This window comes from Labeo rohita, chromosome 17 (genome assembly GCF_022985175.1).
Source record: "Labeo rohita strain BAU-BD-2019 chromosome 17, IGBB_LRoh.1.0, whole genome shotgun sequence".
Classification (NCBI taxonomy): domain Eukaryota; kingdom Metazoa; phylum Chordata; class Actinopteri; order Cypriniformes; family Cyprinidae; genus Labeo; species Labeo rohita.
The window spans coordinates 16,418,304-16,432,916 of record NC_066885.1 but is presented as its reverse complement, the minus strand read 5'-3'; the positions used below and the strand labels follow the sequence as shown (position 1 = coordinate 16,432,916).

The window sequence follows — 14,613 nt, the reverse complement described above, 5'->3', positions numbered from 1 at the left end:
GTAGCGCTGAAGTCCAGCTAAAGTAATACTTAAGCATATTTGATTGTGCTAAAGTGGAACTATTGCAAGTACACTTTAAGTACACTTTTTCATACTTTGCATTTTAAAAAAATTATATTATTTCATATTACTTCATGTATCAGATTTTTTAAAAATTTATAGATCCCAGTTTTACATTGTCTTAGAATTTTTGCTTTATAACCTACAGTTTTGACTTTATATATCAGAGTTTTAAATTTATACATATCTTACAGACTTTATATCATACAGTTTGACCTAATATCTTAATGTAATATCTTACAATTTGACTTCATATCTCTCAATTTGACTTTATATCTCCCAATCTGACTGTATATCTCAAGTTTAAGTTAATATCTTACAATTTTGTCTTTATATATTAAAATTTGACTTTATATCTCCCTACTTTGAGTTTACATCTCATAGTTTCATATTAAATTTAAGTTTATACCTTACAGTTTGACTAAATATCTCTTAATTTGACTTTATACATCATACTTTTTTGACCTTATAGATCCCAATTTTACGTCTTTGAATTTTTACTCATACTCTACCAATTTGACTTTATATATCAGAGTTTATACAGTATGTTTGTACAGTATCTTATAAACAAATTTCTTACAGTTTCACTTAATATCTTAGAGCTTAATGTAACATCTTACAATTTGACTTAATATCACTCAATTTGACTTTATACCTCATGAGTCTGAGTTGATATCTTACAGTTTTGTCTTTATATACTTCAATTTGACTATATATAGTTATCCCTTTTTGATTTCATATATCAGAATTCTGACTTTATATCCCCCAGTTTGACTTTCTGTCTCCCAGTGCTGTCTTTCACAGTGTGACTTTACATAAAAATTCTATCTTACCTTACTTCTCATTTTAATCTTTTTCTCACAATTACATTTATTTTATCAGTGGATGTATAACAGGAGTGGGAGCATACTGTATTTGTTTCACTTTGTTTTGTGATTTCATTGGATAGCAATCCGGTTAAAGGGAATTTGAGCGCATATCTGACAGCTGTGTGTGGGAGGGAACATTGCCACTGTCGCTTTCCGAAATGACAAAACTCAGTCAAACATTGAAAATGACAAATTCCAGTGTCAAAAAACATTAACAATTTGAGAGCGTTACCCTTTGTTAAATACATCTAGCTGCAAGCAATTTCATAAAGTGGTGGGAACAAAAATCAACCATGGTGAGAAATGGTGGCTATGCACACAATCACAAAATCACTTTCTTTTCCATTCTTGAGTTTAGACACCACAAGATAATCCTTAAGCGGTGTGTATTAGTGGGAGAAACAGAGTGTATTAAGCATTCCCCCATGATGTCTCACATAAAATTGTTTCGTTTGGGCTTTAATGTGCTCAGATTTGTCATATTGCCACTTTCCATCCAAATGTAATGTTTCTTTGTAATTGAACTCTAAATAACTCATCATGTTTGGCAGCAGGTGGAGAAATATATCGCCGCCGCTCCCTCTGAGAATCCAGGCTGAACGAGAGAACTGAAAAAATCAGTCAGACAGATAGACAGCCTCAGTAGATTGCACTTCTGAATGACGTCAAGGGTCTTGCTTCTCTCTGCGTTACAGAGATGATGGACAGTAATGACCAGACCGCTGCCCTCCCATTCAGCCATTCCCATCCTGGACACAGACACACACAGGCCCTTCCACTATCCAGAAATAAATCCACCCTTATAGCCATCATCCATATTTCTGAGCCACGGTATCTGTACACATGTTTGAAGCCAGCTTTAGCGCAGACATTCCTAACATATCTGTCACACTAGAAAAAGTGTTTTTGTGTCGTTCCAAACCCGTAAGACCTGTATTCAGAACTCAAATTAAGATATGATATAAACGTCCTTTGATGAAATCCGAGAGCTTTCTGACTCTGCATAGACAGATACGCAACTGACACATTCAAGGCGTAGAAAGGTAATGTGACATCAGTGTGAAGCTACGAGAATACTTTTTGTGCAGAAAGAAATCAAAAATAATGACTTTATTCAATGATTTCTTCAGAGTCAGAAAGCTCTCGAATTTCATCAAAAATCTCTTAAATGAGAAGTCCACTTCCAAAACAAAAATTCACATATAATGTACTCACCCCATTGTCATCCAAGATTCATGTCTTTCTTTCTCGTAAAGAAATTGTTTTTTTGAGAAAAACATTTCTGCATTTTTCTCTATATAATGGACTGATATGGTGCCCCAATTTTGAACTTTAAAAAAGCAGTTTAAATGTGACTTCAAACAATCCCAAATGTGGTTGTAAACAATCCCAGCTGAGGAAGAAGGGTCTTATCTAGTAAAACTATCTGTTAGCAAAACTTTTTAATCTCAAACGCTCGTCTTGCCTTTCTCTCCCTGAACTCTGTGTGAAAACTCCAATCGTATTTTCTCCCTCAACTTCAAAAATCATTTCAGAATCACCCTACATCGCTGCGGAAGTACCGACACAGTCTTTGCAAAGTGAACATGCAAAGAAGATCATACACCCTTAACCAAAAAAGGTAAAACAGCGATATAGGATGATTTCTTTATGTCTGAAGAAAGAAAGACATGAACATCTTGAATGACAAGGGGGTGAGTACACTATATGTGAATCTTTGTTTTGGAAGTGGACTTCTCCTTTAATGTGTGTTCTGAAGATAAATGAAGATCTATGAATTTGGAACGACATGAGGGTAATTAATGAAGGAATTTTCATTTTTGGGTAAACTATCCCTTTAAATACAACTTAAGCTCAAACGACAGCATCTGTGATGTGATTTTTTTTAAATTCCACAAAATCATCTCTAAGTTTGTAAAACTAACAAAAAACTAATTTGGTCATTCAAAACAATACAAAAATGCAGTTCTTCATATGGAGAAAACTTCATCCTCAGGAATTAGCCTAGTATGCACAATCAGTCATACATCTTTCATAAATTTTTGCTTTAACAAATGTGACCCTGGAGCACAAAACTCTTAAGTCGCTGGCGTATATTTGTAGCAATAGCCAAAAATACATTGTATGGGTCAAAATTATTGATTTTTAGGAAAATCATTAGGTAAATCATTAGATCAATTAAGTAAAAATCATGTTCCATTAAGATATTTTGTATAATTCCTAGTGTAAATATATAAAAACGTAATTTCTGATTAGTAATATACATTGAAATAAAGTTAAGAACTTTATTTGGACAACTTTAAAGGCAATTTTCTCAATTATTTTTTTTTTTATTTTTTTTTTATTTTTTTTTGCACCCTCAGGTTCCAGGTTTTCAAATAGTTGTATCTCGACCAAATATTGTCCTATCCTAACAAACTATACATCAATGGAAAGCCTATTTCAACTTTCAGAGGATGTATAAATCTCAATTTTGAAAAATTGACCCTTATGACTGGTTTTGTGATCCAGGGTCACAAATATACAAGTTTCATATTTAATGCTTTTAAACCTACTGGTACAAATGTCCTTATTGACTTCTGTTGTAAATGCATCACTTGTGCTGTGATGAAAATCCTTTGCCTATTTTGGTGTTTTCAGTCAATAACCAGTCTTTTAAAAATTGCATGTAAATCTCTCATTATACTATAGTATTCCCAAATATTGGATTGCTTTTTTGTCAACCTGTTGTCCACAGGTTTTGTATTACTTTCTGTAAGTGACTGCTCATCGACCTCATTAATTTGAGCTTATGAACCTGTTTTTGAGTTTGAATGAAAAAAAATTATTTGTAAAACATTATTTGTGGATAATTTTGTGGATAAAAAAAAAATCTATGAGGCCTACAAGAAACATACTAGAAACTACATTTTTGTAGCATTTTTGTAAGCTTATATGTTTCAAACCATAAGATGAAACTGTTTGGAAGATGAACGAAGTTCATGAGTTTGGAACAACATTTTTGTGTGAACTATCCCTTTAAACACACTTTTACTTTTAACAAACTGAGGGAAGAGTCTAAACGTTTTTCTGAAACTTTAAATTGTACCTATATCAAATAATATTCCTTTAAATCAGAAAATACTCTACAAAATATCAAATTCTTAGTACACGATTGAATACCGAGCCTGTCAGCACTCAGGCTGTCAGATACAGAGAATTGCCATTGTTTCTGGTGTTTTGTAAACCGTCGCCCTTGAATGATATACGAGGCAGAGAAAGGACAGACATGCAGAGAAGGATTACATAACAAAAGCTGAAGCGTTACACAAAGGTGTGTGTGTCTGCATGTACGAGGAGGGTGGCATTATGCGCTCACACAGAGATTCCTAATGGTGTATTGTTAGAATCCTTCTGTTGCCACGCGTCCCTCGCACTCCCGCGCACACACGGCCCTCTTGTGTATTCTGCTTTTGCATTTCTCCCCCTAAATATATCATCATCAAACAGAGAAACTCATTCTGCAGCTCTCAAAGTGTTCAAAATGTGTGTGTGATGTTGAAGGTGTTAGTCTGGGGAAAGAACGGTAAAAATGAGGGGAAGGAGGGGGCAGTGAGAGACAGCGGGGCGAGAGGGAGCACTCACATCTCCACTGTTTCATAATTCAAACTAAAAGCCGACCGTGTGCACATCGAAGCAGAAAAAAATTCCCATAACACTGTAATACTTTGAAATGAAAGCATACACACACCTGTCTTACCGCTACTGCTTTACTTTTCTCTTTTACCTATCACTAAACCTCCATTTGCACCCTATCCACAGTTAAAGTTACAATTTCATGTTTAATTCATGCTTAAATTGAGACAATACACCATCGTTTTTTATTTAAATATGTTGTATACTTGTATTTCATTTTATTTTAATTGCTCTTTAAAGTGAATTGGATGTTTATGATGCACAAGTCTGACGTACAAATCACATTGTGTGTTTGTCATTTATAATTATCCCGATTATTTTTTAAGTGTGTGTGATTTGTACTGTATGATGTTTTATTTCATTTTTAAGATGCTTTTGAGTAACATTGCACCTGTACATTACTTTTCAAAAAATTGTGGTTAGTAAGATTTTATTTTAAAGAAATAAATAATTTTTAGTGCTGTCAAGTGATTAATCACAGTTAATCACATCCAAAATAAAAGTTTTTGTTTCCATAATATATGTGTGTACTGTGTATATTTAAGTGTATATAAATGCACACACATGCATGTATATATTTAAGAAAAAATGTTTATTAATTGCAAGTATTTATATATAATATTAATTATATGAATATATATACACCTGTAAACACATGTAAACATTTTCAAAATATATTCTGTATGTGTGTGTATTTATATATACATAATAAATATACACAGTATACAAATATCATATAAACAAAAGCTTTTATTTTGGATGAAATTAATCACGATTAATTATTTGACTGCATTAAGGGTGCATTAAATTGATCAAAAGTGACAGTAAAGAATTTTACATTGTTACAAAAGATTTTTATTTCAATTTAAACTTTCTGTTCATAAAAAGTCATGGTTTTCACAAAAATATTTGGCAGCAATTGTTTTCAACATTAAAATGATTTTCACACCATTAGAGAATGATTTCTGAAGGATCATGTGAGACTAAAGACTGGAGTAATGGCTGCTGAAAATTCAGCTTTCCCACCACAGAAATAAATTAATTTTTTTAATATATTAAAATAGAAAACAGTCATTTAAAATTATAATAATTTTTCACAACATTACTGATTTTACTGTATTTTTTGGTCAAATAATCTATTCTATTCTATATCTATTCTATTCTATAATCTAGACCATCTTATCTGAGCATAAGAGACTTCTTTCAAAACATTATAAGTCATTACAGTCACATATACTTGCAAGCCACCAACATTAATAACATACTCATATTCCTGCTTCACATCCCATACTTAATCACAGCCTAATTTAACTATGCGCCAAAGTCTGAGTCAGAGGAATAAGCCAGAACGATCCGTACATGTTCAAACCAAGTGACTTATGAGGCGCCGTGTTGAATAGATTATAACTATTATTAACCTCAAATGGATGTTTATTTTAATCGGCCTGTTTGTGTACCTGCCTTGTTGTGTTTCCCTAAGAACTTTTAGTTTGCTGATATTTATAGACCTGTGTGTTTGGAAAGGGTATATTATTTTACTTGGAAAACAGAATTAAAAGACTGATGATTGTTTATGAGATGGATACTTGGTTTGTGAATTAGCTGCAGGTTTTTGTGCAGAAATACTGCTGTTTAGTGTGCCTCATGCTGACTGACTGGTTTTGTCACTGATCTAAGATCAGATTTACCACACTCATCACGACCTCACAGAATCTGATCCCTCAGCGATGACTGATTCACTAACACCTGCCAAACACACACAGGGTCATGATGGGACATATTGAATAAATGACCGCGTCAAACCAGTGAAACACATCTGACCTTTTACCGCTCATGACTTTTGACAGCAATTCAATTACACACGCATTCCTCTGTGCACACATTAATGCATCTCGAAGGGTGTGAATGGTTTTATATGGTTTTGTGTGCATGAATGTGTGTTTTACCCATTTCAGTAGCATAAACTGTAACCTTAATCAAAGCTAAAATAACTCTTGACACAGCAGCATTGAGATGAAGAGGATTTTGCAGTGTTGCCCTGGCAACCACAAACACGCACAGAAACAAATTGGATGAAGCCTTTAAGCACTTATTTATGCAGCGGTGACAGAGGACAGATGTACTGTATGTACTGTCGTAGTATCATGGGACTGTGTTCAGATTTCACACGCCAAAACCTGTTGTTTATAAACTTTGTAGACCATCTTTAATATATAACCTCCAGCAAGTATTGTTGGTTTCCTAAAATGTCTTGGTCTTCAGTTTTAGTACAAACATTGTTGCTTACGCTACGACTACGTCCTACGTCATCCACTGGAACGCCACTCCCACATGTATCCTCAACCAACTAGAGTTTATGAAGTTTTAAATATGGACATTTTTCTTACACAAATGCTTTATTTCATTTCAGAAGGGCTTTATTAAACGCCGGAGCTGTGTGGAGTACTTTTTATGATGGATGGATGCACTTTATTGGACTTCAAAATCTCAACACCAATTCACTGCAATTATAAAGCTTGGAAGAGCCAGGACATTTTTTAAAATGACTCCAATTGTATTTGTCTGGAAGAAGAAAGTCATATACACCCACGATGGCTTGAGGGTGAGAGTAAATTTCATTTTATGCGAACTATCCCTTTAATTTTTCTGAAATAATATTTCCTTAGAATATTTGTACTTTAATTCATATGATTTGTGTTATTGAATGTTGTTTGCTATGATCACATGTTGTTGATAGAGCTTAATTTGAGCTTAAATTAAACTTAGAATATTTCTTTAGAGCTATGAAAGAAGTGACTCTTCTGAAAACTCAACATTGCATTTGGGAGTTGTTTGGTTAGGAATGAGGACTCATGCATACATTAAAACTAGGAAAACAGTCCCATAATCACAAATAGACTGCAATGTGTACTGTGTATTTTCTGCTGCTGTTGTATCTAGGCTAAAACAGCATATTTGACCACTGTTTACAGTGTATTGTTGAATATGGAATTTGTCCAGAAATATAACATATGTAGTCTTCCTGTGACAGATTTTTTCCATGTATAACAAGTTTTTTTCTATCTGGGTCACAATCAAATGGTAAACATCATGACTAATTCATGGAGACATGAGCTAATTAAAGGCTCCCGCTTGGCAATGGTGTCAGAGAGGCATTAATATATCCATATCTGACCCTGGACCACAAAACCAGTCAGCTTCAATCATCTGAAAGCTAAATAAATAAGCGTTCCATTGATGTATGGTTTGTTAGGATAGGACAATGTTTGGCCGAGATACAACTATTTGAAAATCTGGAATCTGAGGGTGCAAAAATATATATATATATATATATTGAGAAAATTGCCTTTAAAGTTATCTAAATGAGTCTGTGCTGATAGCCTTGTGGGCAGCGCGCTGACATGTGGCGCAGTTGCGCTTCGGGCATCCCGAGATCGAATCCCACCTTGTGGTCCTTTCCCAATCTCGACCTCCTCTCTCTCCCCCACTTACTTCTACTGTCCTATCAAAGAAAAACTGCAAAATGGCAAAAAAAAAATTGTCTAAATGATGTACTTAGCAATGCATATTACTAATCATAAATTAAGTTTTGATATATTTACGGTAGGAAATGATAAAATATCATTGGAACATGATCTTAATATCCTAATGTTTTTAACCCATAAAATGTATTGTGGGCTATTGCTACAAATATACCCATGCTACTTAAGACTGGTTTTGTGGTCCAGGGTCACATATTTTATATTTACATATTTCAGTGTATTGTTTAAGACAACAGACCGTTATAGCTAACAAAACCATAGTGTTGAGTTAAGATCCAGCTATTTTTTGCACAAGTGACGCAAGCATGACAAAAGTCCATTACAAGCATGTGTAGGCGTGAAGAGCTCAAAAGAAAGACCACTGAGTGTAGCTCTCACCTGTGCCATTATTGTTGACAACATGTTAAACAGTATATATTTATGCAGCAGATGGATTATGTAAATGGATTTGGTCCTGGCTCTAATTTGAAAGTGTTTGCTGAGGTATATGATAGTTATATTTAACCCGTGGATGGATAAATATAACTATACAGTGTAAGCCGTTCCAATGAAGAGGCAGACGCTCGCTGAGCTATTATTAGTCTCCTCCTCAGACCCAGATCCACTGAGAAAGAACTCGAGTGGCCGAGATCCAAAATTTAGACACACTGAAGGCCATTTTATCACACTGACAGCTGTCTTTATTATGAACTGGAAAGGAATTTATGAGTAGGATAATTACTACACTCCAAAATCTAGTTTATGGAGTGTTACAGTTCATTTGAATGTGATTTGAAGTGATAAGATGAGAATGCAAAACAAAGTCAAAACAATAGGGGAGAGTCAGCGATGTGGCCTTGACAGGTGGTGTGTGCACTCTCCGATTTGTACGTGGGCAAACCAACTTCGCTTATTTTCTTCTTTTCTATAATTTCTTCTTACTTCTATACTATCCTCTCTAATTAAACCCCACAGAACTGAAAAAAACAGGGATTTAGAAAGAACCCGCTTGCTCTTTAATCCCTTAATCCACCTTTCAGTCAATTCTAGCCAATTAAACAAGTCAGTTTAGTGTTGTTTGTGTTTCTGATCAGACCATTTCTCTCTTTTTCTGTCTCTGTCTGTCTTTCTCTCTGACTGAATGGTAAAGCAGCTCTATTGATCTCTTTTCTTTACCTTCAGTCAGATGAATGGTACACAGTTCTTCAATTCAGCAATATGTTATATATTAATAGCTCTCACTGTATTTTCTTTATTGTTTGTATTGGCATATCCACTGAACACCTACACACACTTAAAGGGATAGTTTAAACAAAAATGAAAATTCTGTCATTAATTATTCACCCTCATGTCATTCCCAACCCGTAAAACCAAATTAAGATATTTTTGATGAAATCCGAGAGCTGTCTGACACTGCATAGACAGCAAAGCAACTACCACGTTCAAGGCCCAGAAAGGTAGTAAAAACATTGCTAAAATAGTCCATGTGACATCAGTGGTTCAACTGTAATTTTGTAAAGCTACAAGAATACTTTTTGTGACCAAAGAAAACAAAATAACAACTTTATTCTCAACAATATCTGCTCTTCTGTGTCAGTCTTCTGTGTCAAGGTAAGAAAGCTCTTGGATTTCATCAAAAATAGAAGATTCCGAAGATGAACAACAGTCTTACAGGTTTGGAACGACAGGGTGAGTAACTTTCATTTTTGGGTGAACTATCCTTTTAAGCTGCAATACTGCCACCTACTATGTTGGAGTATCAACCAGATATTTACTGTATTAATTACAATGTTATTCTCTATTTAGTATTAAACCAATATCAGTATTTCAGTACTTAAAGCTCAAAGTGTAGATATTAAACTGCTTAAATCAACTGCATTTACTCTGATTTACTAAACTGAAAGTTTTTCACTATATGTGGCGATGTTTCAACATATGTGAGTATGTTGATAAATAGCTTTAGGAGGTGTATTTATATTTTCCCATGAGTTCAGCACGCTACAATCTACTTCCAGCTGTGCTCATGCTGTGCTGTGAAGTTTGAATGTAGTAACCTGTTAATGTGGGTGCCTTGAAATTCTGCTTATATATGCAGCTTGTTATGGACCAGCGGAAAATTAAAGAGTACTGAAAGAAAACGGCAGACAGCATTTACTCACCCGTTTGCGCAGGTTGTACGTAAGCAGGAGGTTTCGTGAGAAGTGGTTGGAGAAGGCGGTGTAGAACTCTAGGACTTTCTGAAGTGCGTCCCGTTTGATCACATGCAGGTCACAGTAGGTTAACGCTCTCACATTAGCACACGCCTGAGCTAGCGTCACCTCCTTCCAGAACACGTCCCCAAACACATCACCTTTACCTGAGAAGAAACACAGACACTTTATATTCACACAAACAGGATCGATTGGTACATTAATGGAGGACTGTGACTGTCTAAACTGAAAATTCAGCTTTGCCATCACAGGAATAAATTACATTTTAAAATATATTAAAATAGAAAACAGCTATTTTACATTGTAATATTATACTATGGCCCATTGAATGCTTAAATCTGATTGGCTGGTGAAAGTTCTAAGGTGTACAATTATTTTCAAGGAAACACACAGCGAACATAGTTCCAGGCAGGTCTTAACCGCATTACATGTCTATATCACGTTGCAACATGATTTTAGTCATTTCAAAGGTCCTTACTGCCTAAAACAACAAAATAACCAAAACCCACAACGACACTGGCAAACAAATAAATACAGTAAACGATAAAAAAATTGACACAAAATTCCATTTTATTATGTACGGAAAGCACATACTCTATTTTTCCCACTCTCTCTCCCTTAACAGACGTACACACATACAGTTTGCGCTGCAAGGCAAGTCATTTCACTTGGCGGCCATCTTTAAAACGCCTCTCGGGCAGGCAAGTGCAGCTCCTATCTCTTTGAATGGGAAAACATCAAATTCTCCAAAACTGTTCACCAAGCTTACGATTAAATTTCATATTTGAAATCACCAATGAAATCTGCCAAGAACTGCCTCATAAATATTGTTCCTTATGCTCCAATGGCATTAAAAAAAAAAAAAATTCAGGTTAGATCAGCCAATGCGCAGTACTGAGTGCACGTCTCAGAATGCTGACTGTTTCTATAGCAAACGGGACTTCTAATGGCAGCTGCAGTGACGCGCTGATTTTACTAATCAACGATTGGCTCTTTCATTAAGAAGGCAGGGCCTCGCGGTCATAATAAACATTGCATCTTTCCCCATTCCAAATTATATGAGTAACAAGTCTTGGGTATTCTATAGTATTAGAATTAACCCTACTTACAGTAGTGTTTTAAGGACAAAAAACGGACAAATGCCTCGAAATATAACATCTAGTTGATGTGTTGAGGTGTGGTAACCGTAGTATAAGTGGAAAAATTGACTTGAGGCTGTTGAATTTTTTTGAAAACAATGCACACACCCAAGGTGTAACGGTCACTCCGCTTCGCTTCGCATCGCATCACCACCTTGGGTGTGCATTATTTTCTAAAAATTCAACAGCCTCAAGTCAATTTTTCCACTTATACTACGGTTACCACACCTCAACACATCAACTAGATGTTATATTTCGAGGCATTTGTCCGTTTTTTGTCAATTATTTCACAGTATTACTGTTTTTACTTTATTTTTTCAAACCAGTAGTGTATTTTGACTTGTTTTCAATAAATATAAGTGCACAATGTCTTTCATTTTCAGTTCTTTTAAGGATAAACCATCTTAAATTGATTTATCTCTTATTTTATAACACTTTTTTGCAGCAAAAAATACTGCAATTGATCTCTCTGTTTTGTTTCTTCTCTCTGTCTCAGATTACAGTAGACAGATCATGTGTACTGATTTCATTGGTGTGAAATTCAACTTGTGTAAATCTCCACTAACACATGTCAGATCAGAAGATTCAAGCAGTTGAAAGCACTTTTAAAATCCGGGTAAAAACAACGTTCTCACACAAAAACACACTTTCAATATGACTGGCTAACTCACTTATGGTATAGCACTACATACTGTATCATGAGCGTGTCTGACAGAGGAGAAATGATGAAGAGACATATTCTCTCAATCCATTACTGAAATGAACAAATGCACAAAAGTCTTGTCCATCCATCTCCATCTGCTCATATCTAGGATAAATAGGGTTACAGAGCCAAAATGTCCACTCAGATAAATTATTCAGAGTTCTTCTGTGTCTCAGTAAATGTTCTAGAATACAGATTCTGCGGGCGGAGAGAGATTTCAGCTCCTCTAGTGAGATCTAGAATATCGCATTTCGTTATGCAACGTCAAGAATCAGTGGTGACTGATATCATTGATGAATCCAGTTTTAAAGTTTTAAAATGTATTATAAACTATATTATTATGTATTGTAAAATATAATTATAAATGACATTTTAAAACATTATAACAAAAAATATAATCATTTCACAATATTACAGTTTTAATGTAGTTTTGATCAAATACATGACGAGCATCAGAGACATTTAAAGGGATAGATCACCCAAAAATAAATAAATTCTGTCATTTTTTTTGTTTCTTTACACACTGAAAGTATTCTTGTAGCTTCATAAAATTAAGATTGAACCACTGATGTCACATGGACTATTTTAACAATGTCTTTACTACCTTTTTGGGCCTTGAATGTGGTAGTTGCTTTGCTGTCTATGCAGGGTCAGAAAGCTCTCGGATTTTATCAAAAATATTTTAATTTGTGTTCCGAAGATGAATAAAGGTCTCACGGGTTTGAAACAGCAAAAAAAACAGGCTTGGAACAGGGTGAGTGATTAATGACAGAATTTTCATGTTTGAGTGAACTTTCCCTTTAAACAATTCACCAACCCTAAACTTTTGAATTGTTGTACTTGTGCGAAGGGAAGCTTTTGAGTATAAAAACTTAAATTTTGCAACTTTCTGCCAGACATCATCTTTTGTGCTCCACAGAATAAAGAAAGTCATAAATATATGGATAAATAAATAAATAAGGGATAAATGATCAAAGAATTTTCATTTTTTAACCAACTGTTCTTTTAATATATTTATCTGGATAACATCAGAAAGTTAAAAACTTTTGAACTAAAAGAAAGCGCCCTGGTGCAGCACAGTTTTAATAAATTATTGGTCTGGACTGAGCTCAGTGTGAGTTTTGTAGTTGTGTAAACTTATTATTAAGGAGGAATAACGTCCATAATAAGGGCCCTGTTACTGCAATCTTTGTACTTTTAAGTGAGAGTCAATGAAAAGAAAGTCCGTAATATTTGTCATTATTGATCTACAGGTCACACCGTAACGCACACACCCTAATGAGTCTTCAGATACACACATATTGACCTCTGACCTAAAGCTCCACTCAGTTCACCCACTCCATATACAAGTGGTCCGATCGATAAACCTTTTTATTCTGTCTTCATAGTCTGATCTGTGTGTGTGTGTGTTCAAATTTTAGAAGCAAGAGAACATTTGTGGCCTTTCAGACTGATCCTAAATCAGTTTAACAGCTGTGGCAGAGAGCCAAATTTAGCAAAGCATCGTTAGTTTGTCAACAGAGAAAAATATGGTCATTAGATGCTGAACTCTGTGGCTTCACGAGGCAAAGCAGCATAATCTTGTGTTGTGAGACAGACAGATGTTAGAAATGACAGATGCTACAGTACATCATGACTCTATACATCTATGAGTCACATGTTTGCAGTAAGATCACTGTTTGCCTCTTTTTTTAAATTTATTTACTTATTTAAATTCTTTTTAGGGATGCTAAAAAAGGATGAAATAATAGTCCTTCTGCAGTATCAATAGACAGGACAATAAAATGAATTAGGCCTCAAAATATACAGTATAATATATCATTAATGTTAATTAAACAATTATATGGGTAAGAAAAAGATAAAGCCACACTGCACTTTTATTCATTCATTTATGTACACCACCAGTCAAAAGATTTTGCACAATGAGCTTTTTAATATTTTTAGATAAGTCTCTTCTGCTCACCAAGCCTGCATTAATTTGATCCAAAGTACAGCAAAAACAAAAAATGTCGAATTTTTTTTACTATATTTACTATATATCTATATCTATATCTATTTATTTACCATATATACTATATATTTATATATATTGATATTTTTTAAAATGTAATTTATTCCTGTGATTTCCAAGCTGAATTTTAGCATCATTACTCCAGTTACATGATTCTTCAGAAATCATTAAAATATTCTGATTTGCTGCTCAAAAAACATTTATTTTTATGTTGAAAACAGCTTAGAATTTTTCAGGTTTCTTTGATAAATAGAAAGTTCAGAAGAACAGTGTTTATCTGAAATAGATTTTTTTTTTTATTTCAGATAAATGCTGATCTTTGGATCTGTCTATTTATCAAAGAATCCTGAAAAAAGTACTGTTTCAATTATTGATAATAATAAATATAATAAATGTTTCTTGAAGAGCAAATCAGCATATTTGAT

General features: G+C 34.3%; 1 protein-coding gene across 1 annotated transcript in view; it reads right to left on the bottom strand.

Moving 5' to 3' along the window:
* Positions 1 to 7,962: 7,962 nt before the first annotated feature.
* The window catches only part of kcnh1a (potassium voltage-gated channel, subfamily H (eag-related), member 1a), a 47,694-nt gene continuing 41,043 nt past the window's right edge, over positions 7,963 to 14,613 (bottom strand). Inside the window, exons 12-13 of the mRNA XM_051133300.1 lie at positions 10,285 to 10,481; positions 7,963 to 8,106 (exon numbers count right to left, since the gene is read on the bottom strand). Of these exons, the coding sequence (XP_050989257.1) occupies positions 7,963 to 8,106; positions 10,285 to 10,481 (341 nt within the window). The remainder of the gene's footprint in view (positions 8,107 to 10,284; positions 10,482 to 14,613) is intronic.